The sequence below is a fragment of the Oncorhynchus mykiss genome, chromosome 11 (assembly GCF_013265735.2).
Source record: "Oncorhynchus mykiss isolate Arlee chromosome 11, USDA_OmykA_1.1, whole genome shotgun sequence".
Classification (NCBI taxonomy): Eukaryota; Metazoa; Chordata; class Actinopteri; order Salmoniformes; family Salmonidae; genus Oncorhynchus; species Oncorhynchus mykiss.
The window spans coordinates 61,993,600-62,005,651 of NC_048575.1; the positions used below are offsets into that span (position 1 = coordinate 61,993,600).

General features: G+C 44.8%; 2 protein-coding genes across 5 annotated transcripts in view; one reads left to right on the forward strand and one right to left on the reverse strand.

The window, feature by feature from the left end:
* The window catches only part of LOC110536173 (ras GTPase-activating-like protein IQGAP1), a 101,287-nt gene that overhangs the window by 69,245 nt on the left and 19,990 nt on the right, over positions 1–12,052 (forward strand). For 2 of the 4 annotated variants that reach the window (XM_036936053.1, XM_036936055.1), the window contains 14 exons: positions 6,491–6,581; positions 6,755–6,922; positions 7,176–7,321; positions 7,526–7,696; positions 7,863–7,946; positions 8,093–8,164; positions 8,287–8,356; positions 8,529–8,737; positions 9,029–9,172; positions 9,265–9,428; positions 9,709–9,933; positions 10,575–10,715; positions 11,146–11,230; positions 11,465–11,697. In XM_036936053.1, the coding sequence (XP_036791948.1) occupies positions 6,491–6,581; positions 6,755–6,922; positions 7,176–7,321; positions 7,526–7,696; positions 7,863–7,946; positions 8,093–8,164; positions 8,287–8,356; positions 8,529–8,737; positions 9,029–9,172; positions 9,265–9,428; positions 9,709–9,933; positions 10,575–10,715; positions 11,146–11,230; positions 11,465–11,697 (2,003 nt within the window). The remainder of the gene's footprint in view (positions 1–6,490; positions 6,582–6,754; positions 6,923–7,175; positions 7,322–7,525; positions 7,697–7,862; positions 7,947–8,092; positions 8,165–8,286; positions 8,357–8,528; positions 8,738–9,028; positions 9,173–9,264; positions 9,429–9,708; positions 9,934–10,574; positions 10,716–11,145; positions 11,231–11,464; positions 11,698–12,052) is intronic. The other 2 variants (XM_036936054.1, XM_036936056.1) reach the window with 1 other exon arrangement.
* LOC110536174 (proteinase-activated receptor 3-like) lies at positions 2,812–5,456 on the reverse strand. Its single transcript, XM_021621779.2, has 2 exons — positions 5,239–5,456; positions 2,812–4,799 (listed from the first exon to the last, which is right to left on the reverse strand). The coding sequence occupies exons 1-2, from the start codon at positions 5,300–5,302 to the stop codon at positions 3,739–3,741; spliced, it is 1,125 nt and encodes a 374-aa protein (XP_021477454.2). The 5' UTR covers positions 5,303–5,456; the 3' UTR covers positions 2,812–3,738.

A 12,052-nucleotide genomic window follows, 5' to 3' on the forward strand; every position in this document is an offset into this window, starting at 1 on the left:
CCAATATGCCAACAGAGTTAATCCACAGCCATACACTGGCTCAAATCAGTTGATGATAGGACTTAGAGCAACAAGTACTGTATCATATTATAACACTTACAGCTTTCCAAGATAGAAAAAATATGTTTACATAGATTGTAGAGGCTATTTATCAAATTTTATTTGTCACATACACATGGTTAGCAGATGTTTATGTGAGTGTAGCGAAATGCTTTTGCTTCTATTTCCGACAATGCAGTAATATCCAACAAGTAATTTAACCTAACAATTTCACAACTACCTTATACACACAATTGTAAAGGAATTAATAAGAATATGTACATAAAAAAATATATATCAATGAGGGATGGTATAGAACGGCATAGGCAAGATGCAGTAGATGGTATCGAGTACAGTATATGCATATGAGATGAGTAATGTACGGTATGTAAACATTATATGAAGTGGCATTGTTTAAAGTGGCTAGTGATACATTCATTACATCCATTTTTCCATTATTAAAGTGGCTTGAGTTGAGTTAGTATGTTGGCAGCGGCCACTCAATGTTAGTGATGGCTGTTTAACAGTCTGATGGCCTTGAGATAGAAGCTGTTTTTCAGTCGCTCAGTCCCAGCTTTGATGCACCTGTACTGACCTAGCCTTCTGGATGATAGCGGGGTGAACGGGCAGTGGCTCGGGTGGTTGTTGTCCTTGATGATCTTTTTGGCCTTCCTGTGACATCGGGTGGTGTAGGTGTCCTGGAGGGCAGGTAGTTTGCCCCCGGTGATGCGTTGTGCAGACCTCACTACACTCTGGAGAGCGGTGCAGTTGCCGTACCAGGCGGTGATACAGCCCGACAGGATGCTCTCGATTGTGCATCTGTAAAAGTTTGAGTGTTTTTGGTGACCAGCCAAATTTCTTCAGCCTCCTGAGGTTGAAGAGGCGCTGCTGCGCCTTCTTCACCACCCTGTCTGTGTGGTTGGACCATTTCAGTTTGTCCGTGATGTGTATGCCGAGGAACTTAACTTTCTACCCTCTCCACTACTGTCCCGTCGATGTGGATAGGGGGGTGCTCCCTCTGCTGTTTCCTGAAGTCCACGATCATCTCCTTTGTTTTGTTGACGTTGTGTGAGGTCATTTTCCTGACACCACACTCCGAGGGCCCTTACCTCCTCCCTGTAGGCCGTCTCGTCGTTGTTGTTAATCAAGTCAACCACTGTAGTGTCGTCTGCAAACTTGATGATTGAGTTGGAGGCGTGCATGGCCACGCAGTCGTGGGTGAACAGGGAGTACAGGACAGGGCTGAGAACGCACCCTTGTGGGGCCCCAGTGTTGTGGATCAGCGGGGTGGAGATGTTGTTACCTACCCTCAACACCTGGGGGCGGCCCGTCAGGAAGTCCAGGACCCAGTTGCACAGGGCGGGGTTGAGACCCAGGTTCTCAAGCTTGATGACACGTTTGGAGGGTACTATGGTGTTAAATGCTGAGCTGCAGTCAATGAACAGCATTCTCACATAGGTATTCCTCTTGTCCAGATGGGTTAGGGCAGTGTGCAGTGTGATTTGCAATTGCGCCGTCTTTGGACCTATTGGGGCGGTAAGCAAATTGTAGTGGGTCTAGGGTGTCAGGTAGGGTGGAGGTGATATGGTCCTTGACTAGTGTCTCAAAGCACTTCATGATGACGGAAGTGAATGCTACAGGGCAGTAGTCATTTGCTCAGTTACCTTAGCTTTCTTGGGAACAGAAACAATTGTGGCCCTCTTGAAGCATGTGGGGACAGCAGACTGGGATAAGGATTGATTGAATATGTCCGTAAACACACCAGCCAGCTGCAGGGATGCCGTCTGGTCCTGCAGCCTTGCGAGGGTTGACACGTTTAAATGTTTTGCTCACGTCGGCTGCAGTGAAGGAGAGCCCACAGGTTTTGGTAGCGGGCCGTGTCAGTGTCACTGTATTGTCCTCAATGCGAGCAAAGAAGTTGTTTAGTCTGTCTGGGAGCAAGACATCCTGGTCTGCGACGGGGCTGGTTTTCCTTTTATAGTCTGTGATTGACTGTAGACCCTGCCACATACCTCTCGTGTCTGAGCCGTTGAATTGCGACTCTACTTTGTCTCTATACTGACGCTTAGCTTGTTTGATTGCCTTGTGGATGGAATAGCTACACTGTTTGTATTCGGTCATGTTTCCGGTCACCTTGCCCTGATCAAAAGCAGTGGTTCACGCTTTCAGTTTTGTGCGAATGCTGCAATCAATCCACAGTTTCTGGTTTGGGAATGTTTTAATAGACGCTGTGGGTATGACATCGCCGATGCACTTGCTAATAAACCCGCTCACCGAATCAGCGTATTCATCAATGCGGAACATTTCCCAGTCCACGTGATCGAAGCGATCTTGAAGAATGGAATCCGATTGTTCGGACCAGCGTTGAACAGACCTGAGCGCGGGAGCTTCCTGTTTTAGTTTCTGGCTATAGGCTGGAAACAACAAAATGGAGTCGTGGTCAGCTTTTCCGAAAGGAGGGCAGGGGAGGGCCTTATATGTGTCACGGAAGTTAGAATAGCAATGATCTAGGGTTTTGCCAGCCCTGGTTGCGCAATCGATATGCTGATAGAATTTACACTTGCAAAGCACACAGGGGGACTTTATTTAACTAATTACGTGACTTATGAAGGTTATTCTTTGCACCAGATCTTATTTAGGGGATTCATGGCAAAGGGGGTGAATACATATGCACACACCAATTTTAATTTTTTTAGAATTTTTTAAACCAGTTATTTTTTTCATTTCACTTTCCCAATTTGGAATATTTTGTTTATGTCCATTACATGAAATCCCAATAAAAAAATAAAAATCCATTTAAATTGCAGGTTGTAATGCAACAAAATAGGAAAAACACCAAGGAGGATGAATACTTTTGCAAGGCACTGTATGTCCTGGAAAGTTGGCTGTTGCTTACACGTTAGCAACAACCATCCCAGTATAGGGATACCGATCCTGTAGAGGTTATTAACTAGAATATTAACACTGATTGACAGACTGTACCAAAGCTAGCCAAAGTGCCATTTTTTGCGATGATGTCACGAACATTATATTAAGCAGGACATTCATACGAGCTTTACAGTCCAATTATAATCCAGAAGTAGTGTGAAATGCAGTCAGTCATAAGAATGGAGGAACCCATTTACCGGGATTTCCCACCCAAAACCACTCTTTTCCCAGGATAAATAACTGCGAGAAACCGGTAAATTATAATAAAATATTTATATGAATAGCATAGTCTGAAATGGAACTGTTAAATTGTATGCAATGTCTACATCTGGCTTCACTACAACCTCTGCATGATGAATCAACTCTTAGGGTGGGGACAGACCCATCTCAGTATGGAGTGCAGTACACAATGCATGTAGACCTATCATCTCATTATGGTCTTTTGTTCTGACAGGTAGGCCTGCGTTTGCTGCAGCATAACCTATACCACAGTAATATAAAGACCGAATGATATACAGTAATATAAAGACCGAATGATATACAGTAATATAAAGACCGAATGCGTGTCTAATTTACCCAACTCCATCTGGCTTTTGAGGGTCACCTTGTTTTTTAATTGTAAATTATTATTTTTTAGCAGCTGCTGCAGAGTTTTTTTTAAACAGTCTATCACTCGAATAGCATTGCTTTAAATCGGCCTTCTTTCACACACACACACACACACACACACACACACACACACACACACACACACACACACACACAGAGTCTCTACACCGGAACAGCAAGTCTCTGAGGTGTCCTTCTGAGCGAAGCAAAGCGTAGTCTGGAGGCGGTTGTCCTGGACATGAGCACACACAGGAATGGGTCCAGACAGCTGTGGAAACAGCACAGACACACTGCAGCGCTGGTGTAAATATACATCCCGTCCTCTCCACTGGTGGACAGCCTCACATAGTGGGCAATATGGAGGATGCCACTGGGAGCGAAACACACAGTGAAGATGAGGAAGACCAGTGTACTGACTCTGATGAAGGGTGTCCAGTCAAGGCCTGAGCGACCCAGGTGCCACACCACCGCCACATGGGTCCAGGCACAGGTCACAAATGGCACGAGGAACCCTAAGCAGACCAGTGTCAGCCTGTAGGGCACCAGCAGGGCATGGGAATCCTCCTCCAGGGGCAGTATGTCATGGCACGTGATGAGGCCCATACGGGGCAGCAAGAAGCTCTGCCTCACCAGGAGCTCTGGTACCACAGCTGCTCCAAACAGGCCCCACATGCCCAGGCTTGCCCCCAGCGTCCAGGCCTTCTTGGACAGCCGACTGTAGAGGAAGGGCCTCACCACGGCCAGGTAGCGCTTGAGGCTGATGCATGCGATGGTGTGGGCAGAGCAGTAGACGTTGCAGTAGAAACAGGCGGTGACGATGCGACAGGCCACCTCGCCGAACACCCAGTTGTTTCCGTTGAGGTGGTAGTGGATGCGGAGGGCCAGGGAGAGCAGGAGGAGCAGGTCGGAGAGGGCCAGGCTCAGGTAGAGGACAGCCATGGAGTAGGACCTGGCCCGGAGCCTCAGGAAGGCCAGGATGAAAGCGTTAGAGGGGATGCCCACTGTCATGGCCAGGAGATAGGCTGAGGGGATGAGCCTGGTGCTGAGGAGCCCCGTGGTGTAGGCTGCTGCAGGGTCCTCCAGCCTCACATCCAGCCCAGGGGACAGAGGGACCAGGCTGGGGGGCCCTGTCTCAGCTGTACAGTTGGACTGGTATCCCCTGCCTTTGAACGTCTTTGGTTTCAACACATCTGGGACCGTTCTTTTTGTATTGAGTTTCTTCTCTGTTTGTGGTAAAATAGGGGGAAGAATATTTCCATAGATTTTAATTCACATGAGAGGTTTTATACTTTGCATACATAGTCATGAAACACAGTATAAAATGGGAATGTCGTTTTAAAGTTATCTGAAAATTCTGTTTAAAACATGTATGATGATTTAGACTTCATACATGTGACCAAATGTGACAGTGTACTGGGGGAGAGTGAATCTCCGTGTGTATGTTGTCAAGCTGAAGACTTTCTGGCATAACATTTGGTTAGAGAAAACATGTATTGTTTTCCAGTTTGAGGGGAAATGGACCTGTTCAACCCAGCCTAAAGAACTGACAATAAACAGCTTTACCAAGTAGATAAGTACCAAATGTAATATGAAATTCCAAGGTTAAGGTTCTTAGAGGTTCTATAAAGTCCTAATGAGACATGTAAAAATAAAGTGACTTACCATTGTCCTGGAGAGAGAGTCCTACCAACAGACAGAAGAGTATCCCAGATAGTAGGTTTGCCATGTCTTTCTCCTATCTCCTCCACGTTATTATTCCAACTCAGTCCTCTCGTTCTTCAGTAGACCTGCTATAGTCTAGTTGTCCACTAGCATGATCAACCACTAGCAGGATCAACTGGCCATCCAGACTGCTGGTTCACATGGTCAGACAGGCTACTGTATGCATTTTGTGTGTGTGTTTTTTTTCATGTCCAGGCCTGAAACTGAATTCCTGTTCTCTTTGTCAGCAGCTATTTGCTGATTCGTTGTAGTGGGAGGAGACATTCGTTGCAACACCCTAATAGTTTACAGTTTGTTCATTTCTGACTTTGGTTTTTTCCCTTAGAGTTCTATTATACCATTCTCAGGAAGACCTTTGGCTGTTTCAATGTTAGGGGTTTATTGTGCAAGTTTCTGTGACTGAAGATCTTCTTGACTAATACAAAATGCCTAGCCTAATGTTACAGTAACAATATTGACTGCATGTCCTAAAGCTATTCAGAAACTGTACGGTCAGTGGGTAATTCTCAGGTCAAAATCAGATTCACTTCATGGCAGAAACCAAAGGGGCATGTTTTCCCTTGACTTCCTTCCTTCCTGCCTTTTTTGTGGTTAGGGAGAATAAACGTTCAGTGAGGTTTTTCTGCTATTTTAGGTGGTGTTTGAGCCCCCATGACCAATGTTGTGGACTGAGCTGAAGATGTTTTGGCCACTAAATAACAATCTGTGTTTTAACATTTTCCATCAGGTCTTACCTCTGGACACAGAGGAAATGGTAGAGCTTCTTGTTCATGCTGGCGCTGTTTTCGTAGCTGTTAATATGCTTCATACCTGGGCTTCAAATACTTGAACAATCTTTACAAATAATTTATCTGTGCCTGTTTGAGCTTGCCTGGCTTAATAAACCAATAGAAAGACCCTGTCCATTTGGCCTGAAGTGCTCAAACTATTTTAAATTATTTTGTATTTCAACCCAGGTATGATATATTTAGCTGTTGCTTTGGAATGCCAACTGTACATGTGCTGTCTTGGATAGTGTTTGGAAAAAGAACATTCAGTTAGGGCTCAATCCTAACTTGAGATTTGTGGTCCTAACTCAAGCGCTAAAATTACAGCAAAGTTCTAATTATATGTGAACATCTCAAGCTAGAATTTGGCATTGTATTGTTTGTGTGGTCTACCACTCTGACTCAGTATGTGTCTGTGACTCCAGAGCTCAGGGGATGAGTCTGCTGTGCTGTGGCTCAATCAGATCCAAGAAGGCATACACACAGCCAACCAAGATGAAGAGGAGGCTCTCGCATGTAGGCACACCATGCCCACTCACAACCACATGCTCTAAACCATCAACAAATAATATCTTAGAAGTTCTTCACCATTCAAATGTCTTAACTCCAGCCACTGTATTGGAGTGTCTGATAAATTACCAAAATGTAAAATGTCATAACTGTTCCTTTGTGTGTTTCATCTGTGGCAGTGGCTGGAGCAGTGGCAGACATCAACAGGGAGGTGGCGGCGGGAGACTCCCAAATTACCCTGCAGGCCCTCCAATCACCCCTGCCAGGGCTGAGAGGGGTTCTGTCTGAGTGTGCAGACACCTACCAGACACAGCTGGGCCAGCGCCAGGACCTCAACGTTACTACTGGTAACCTGGCATACAATCTGCTTTATAAATCAGTTTATTACTCATTTGTACACCTACACTGTTATAGACTAAAGAAGCATTTATGCATGTTTGTTCTCTCGTCAAGACACTTTCTCTCACACAATTCAATACATTATCCTCCCAACTTGTCTTAATGCGTAACGTCAAATGCTGGAGATTAGGATGGTCTCAGGTTAGGATTCATCCCTATTCAGGATTCCTCTCGAAGTGTATGACATGTTGTTTCCTCTAGCAGGCAGCAGTGACAGTGTGTGGGTGAAACACCAGATCAAGGGAGGTTATGACTACTACTACAACCTGGAGAACAGAGAGGGGACCTGGGAGGAGCCAGAGGACTTCACACACAACAGCACACAGCTCCGCAGAGAGGAAATACAGGTACATACACACCTGCTTGTATGTTGGAGAAATACCTTTCTACATTATAATTAATGAAAATATGTTACTTAAAACGTTGGGACAATTTACAAATAACATTCTCATACTAAATTACACTTCACCATCGACCACGTAACATGTTATAAGTCATGTATAATGCATAACAACACTGGAAGAGTATTCATGTGTGTGTCCCCTGGTCAGAGTGTGGTTGGAAGTGTGACAGCGGAGTATAACAGGGAGCAGTTATGGTTGGCCAACGAGGCCCTAGTAACTCAGCTACAGGCTCGGGTTAGAGGTTACCTGGTGAGGAGAGCTCACGCCCAGAGACTGGATTTCCTACGACAACAAGAACCACACGTGGTCCGACTACAGGTACTATACTGTGTCATGTTCTACACCGACCGGTTTATGAAGTCAAACACAAATGTAATATCTACAGTTAATATTCACGTACCACTTTTTTTGTTTACTCACAAATACTGTAAACACACATGGACAGAGCTGGTTCTGGGTTTGATTTCCTCATGTTTATATATAGGCCTCCTGGAAGGGCTATAAACAGAGGAAGATGTACAGAGACAGAATGAATGTGCTACAAAGCAATGTGGGGACTGTCGTCAAGGTAATGAGTTTTGGGGCTGTGAGCCTTATTGGAAAGAGATAACATTAGTTTGAAATGGTGAGAAAGCAAGTGTCAATTTTCAGGAGACTCATCTCAAATTAAAACAGTTATCCGTTGCTGACATTGTTGTATTCCTCCTGGTCCAGCTTCAGTCGTTCGTTAAAATGTGGAGAGCCAAAAGTAAATACTCTCAAAGACTGCAGTATTTCAAAGACCATGTGAGTAACAAAGCACCTACATTACAAATGAGGAGTTACGTAATGTATTCATATTATATCATATTATTCATCAGTGATATTTGCTGAAGCTTGATTACCTTCTGTCTTGTTTGTATGTTCAGGAGAAAGACATAGTGAAGATCCAGGCTTTCCTCAAGGCGAACAAAGCCAGAGACGACTACAGAACACTCAGTGAGTTCAGACAGCATTTAATACCTCACACATTTTTAAAGAAGTCACAGTTTCAGACAGAGAAGGAGCTACCTGAACCTCTCCGATACAATTGCAATGTTAATTTGTTTATCTTTTTAATGTTTTTATGTCTGTCTGTGTCCGTCTTTCTCTTTGTGTGTCTGCCCTGTAGCCGGGGCTCAGGACCCTCCTCTGTCGGTGGTGCGTAAGTTTGTACACCTGCTGGAGCAGAGCAGCCTGGACCTACTGGAAGAACAGGAAGTGACACGGCTTAGGGAGGAAGTGGTCACTAAGATCCGCTCCAATCAGCAGATGGAGAAAGACCTCAACCTGATGGACATTAAGATTGGCCTGCTGGTCAAGAACAGGATCACCCTACAGGTGACGTTTTACACACCGAGGGAACATGACTGACAAAACAGTGCTTTTCAAAACAACTGAGAAACTATGCTTATTCACAACAGTCCTGCTACAGTTCCCAGAGCCATTCCCCTTCAGCTGCTGATAACAACTGTTTCTGGAGATAGCGCTTAGTCTACAATAGTCATAGGCCTGCTCAGATACTTGAATAATGCATTCCTCTTCCCTGTCTTTCTTAAAGTTATCACTGATCAACACAACTGGATAGGTGAGCAGGGCTTTTTTCATGCTGCCTACTGTCCATCTTCCCAGGATGTGGTTTCCCATAGTAAGAAGCTGACGGTGAAGAAGAGTAAAGAGGAGCTGGCTGCAGGGGACAGGCAGGGCATCAAGGCACTGAGCAAAGACAAGAGGAAGAAACTAGAGGCTTACCAGCACCTCTTCTACCTGCTGCAGGTGAGTTCGAAACACAGAACACACTAAGACGCGCGCACACACACACACACACACACACACTCTTTTACCTCGATCTCATCTCCTCTCCACAGACCAACCCTTCGTACCTGGCCAAGTTGATCTTCCAGATGCCTCAGAACAAGTCTACTAAGTTCATGGACACAGTGATCTTCACCCTGTATAACTATGCCTCCAACCAGAGAGAGGAGTACCTGCTGCTCAAACTCTTCAAGACCGCTCTGGAGGAGGAGATCAAGTGAGTGGAACTTTCACCTGTCCCAAATCGTACACCTCCCTTATACAGTTACTACAGATGGTCTAGCCTGGGTGACACGATTTCTTTGCACTCATGATAAGGCAACGATGTACAGAATCACTGTTGAGTGCAACAGACAGTAATCCACGTTCCCTCCTACTTCATAACTCAAGGATCCTCTCCAATCATATACAGTATTATATATAAGTTGTCTGATGTTTCCTGAATATAAAGGAAAAATATGGTTGCATGATAAAATGTCTCTCTTGCTCTCCCTCAGGTCCAAGGTGGATCAGATCCAGGACATCGTGACTGGGAACCCCACGGTCATCAAGATGGTGGTGAGCTTCAACCGTGGAGCCCGTGGTCACAACACGCTGAGGCAGCTGCTGGCACCTGTGGTCAAGGAGATCATCGAGGACAAGGGCCTGGGCATCAACACCAACCCTGTGGAAGTGTACAAGGCTTGGGTCAACCAGCTGGAGACCAACACTGGAGAGGCCAGGTGGGGCACACACAGACGGTGGTGGAAAAATACTTTAAAGTACTACTTTAGTCGTTTTTTGGGGTATCTGTACTTTACTATTTATATTTTTGCCAACTTTTACTTCACTACATTCCTAAAGAAAATGTACATTTTTGACAACTTTTTTACTCCACACATTTTCCCTGACAACCCAAAGTACTGCTTAGCAGAACAAGAAAATAGTGAAATTCACACACTTATCAAGATAACACGTGGTTGAACACGAGTGTTGGAGTGTGCCCCTTAAAAAAACAAGAGCATGGTCCGTCCACTTTGCTGAATGTAAGGAATTTTAAATGATTTATACTTTTACTTTTTGATACTTAAGTATATTTTAATCATTCAATTTACTTTTGATACTGAAGTATATTTTAATCATTCAATTTACTTTTGATACTGAAGGATATTTTAAACCAAATACTTTTAGACTTTTACTCAAGTAGTATTTTACTGGTGACTTTCACTTGAGTAACTTTCTATTAAGGTATCTAAACTTTTACTCAAGTATGAAAATTGCATACTTTTTCCACCACTACACACACACACACACACACACACAGACAACATGCGTACACTCACACAAACATACACTGACCTCAACGTTCTCCTACCTCTCCCAGTAAACTACCTTACGAGGTGACCCCGGACCAGGCCATGTCACACGAGGAAGTACGTGCCAAGCTGGAGTCCTCCAGTCGGGCGCTGCGGACAGCCACAGACAAAGTGCTCAACTCCATCGTGTCGTCACTGGACAACATCCCGTAAGTCTAAGGCCTGGTTGGAATTCTTCAAAAATGCGTCCTTTTTCCTTTCCTGCCCTGGTCAAAAGTCGTGAACTACAAAGGGCATAGTGTTCCATTTGGGAGGCAACCCCAGTGGTGTGTTAGTGGAAGGGTAGACAAAACAGTGCTTAGAGAGGCCAGAGGGTTACAACCCATCCATGTTACATAGCTACTGGTTTAGACAACTGTTGAATCCCCACTCTGCAGTGCTTAGTATACTCCACAGGGGGGCATCAGTGTTATTTTATACAACAGACCAAAATACAGCCCTCATTTTCTGAAATTGTCATGGTCCCCTGCATTTTATGTTGATGCGCCCCATCATTTGTGCATCAATTCACTATGTTGTGTATTTTTAATGCATGCTGGTTTCACTTCTTCTCCATGTTTTTTGTTGTTGTGCATGTAGCTATGGCATGAGGTACGTTGCAAAGGTCCTGAAAAATTCACTTCATGAAAAGTTCCCAGATGCTACAGAGGATGAGTTGTTGAAGGTACAAGGCTTAAGTATTACATCTCATGAATGTCCTATGAATTTGCCATTCATATACCTTTCGTTCATGTTGCTGTTATTGGTTTGGTAATATCAAGTTCCTTTAGTGTTCCCTGACACTGTAGTCCCCATGCAAATATTCAGCAACTTCAGTTTGTACTGATTAATACAGGTCTTTGACAGCCCTTTGTGACGCCATGAAGCTATGTTTAACTGTGTGTGTGTCGGCTGTCAGATTGTAGGGAACCTGCTGTACTACCGCTACATGAACCCAGCCATAGTGGCTCCAGACGGCTTCGACATCATAGACATGTCAGCCGGAGGTCAGCTCCACTCTGACCAGCGTCGCAACCTGGGCTCCGTGGCAAAGATGCTGCAGCACGCCGCCGCCAACAAGCTGTTCGAGGGAGAGAATGCCCACATGACCCCCATGAACAACTACATCTCCCAGACCTACCAGAAGTTCAGGTGAGAGTAAATAACTACAACTCCCAAGCCTCTTGGCTGAGGTTCAGTTAAGATGGGTCTGGGAGTTGTAGTTTTCTATCTGCAGGCCCGTTCCGAGATAATAAAAGAAGTGCTTATTCACAAGGGTTGGCCTTTGTCTGCGCTATGTGCTGCGCAGACTGTTTACTGCAGCACTTTATCGATATTTATTTGATCTATAAATTCCCTCATCTCCAAGCTGTGCATCCAATCCTTATTATGAAAGATGTGTGAACCTCTGTAGTTCCTGGCTCAGGCCGACGCTCGTGGACAAACAGAACCGCTACCCCAAAAGAGCTGTTGGCTAGCAGACCTCTAGGACTAAAACTGTCACCAT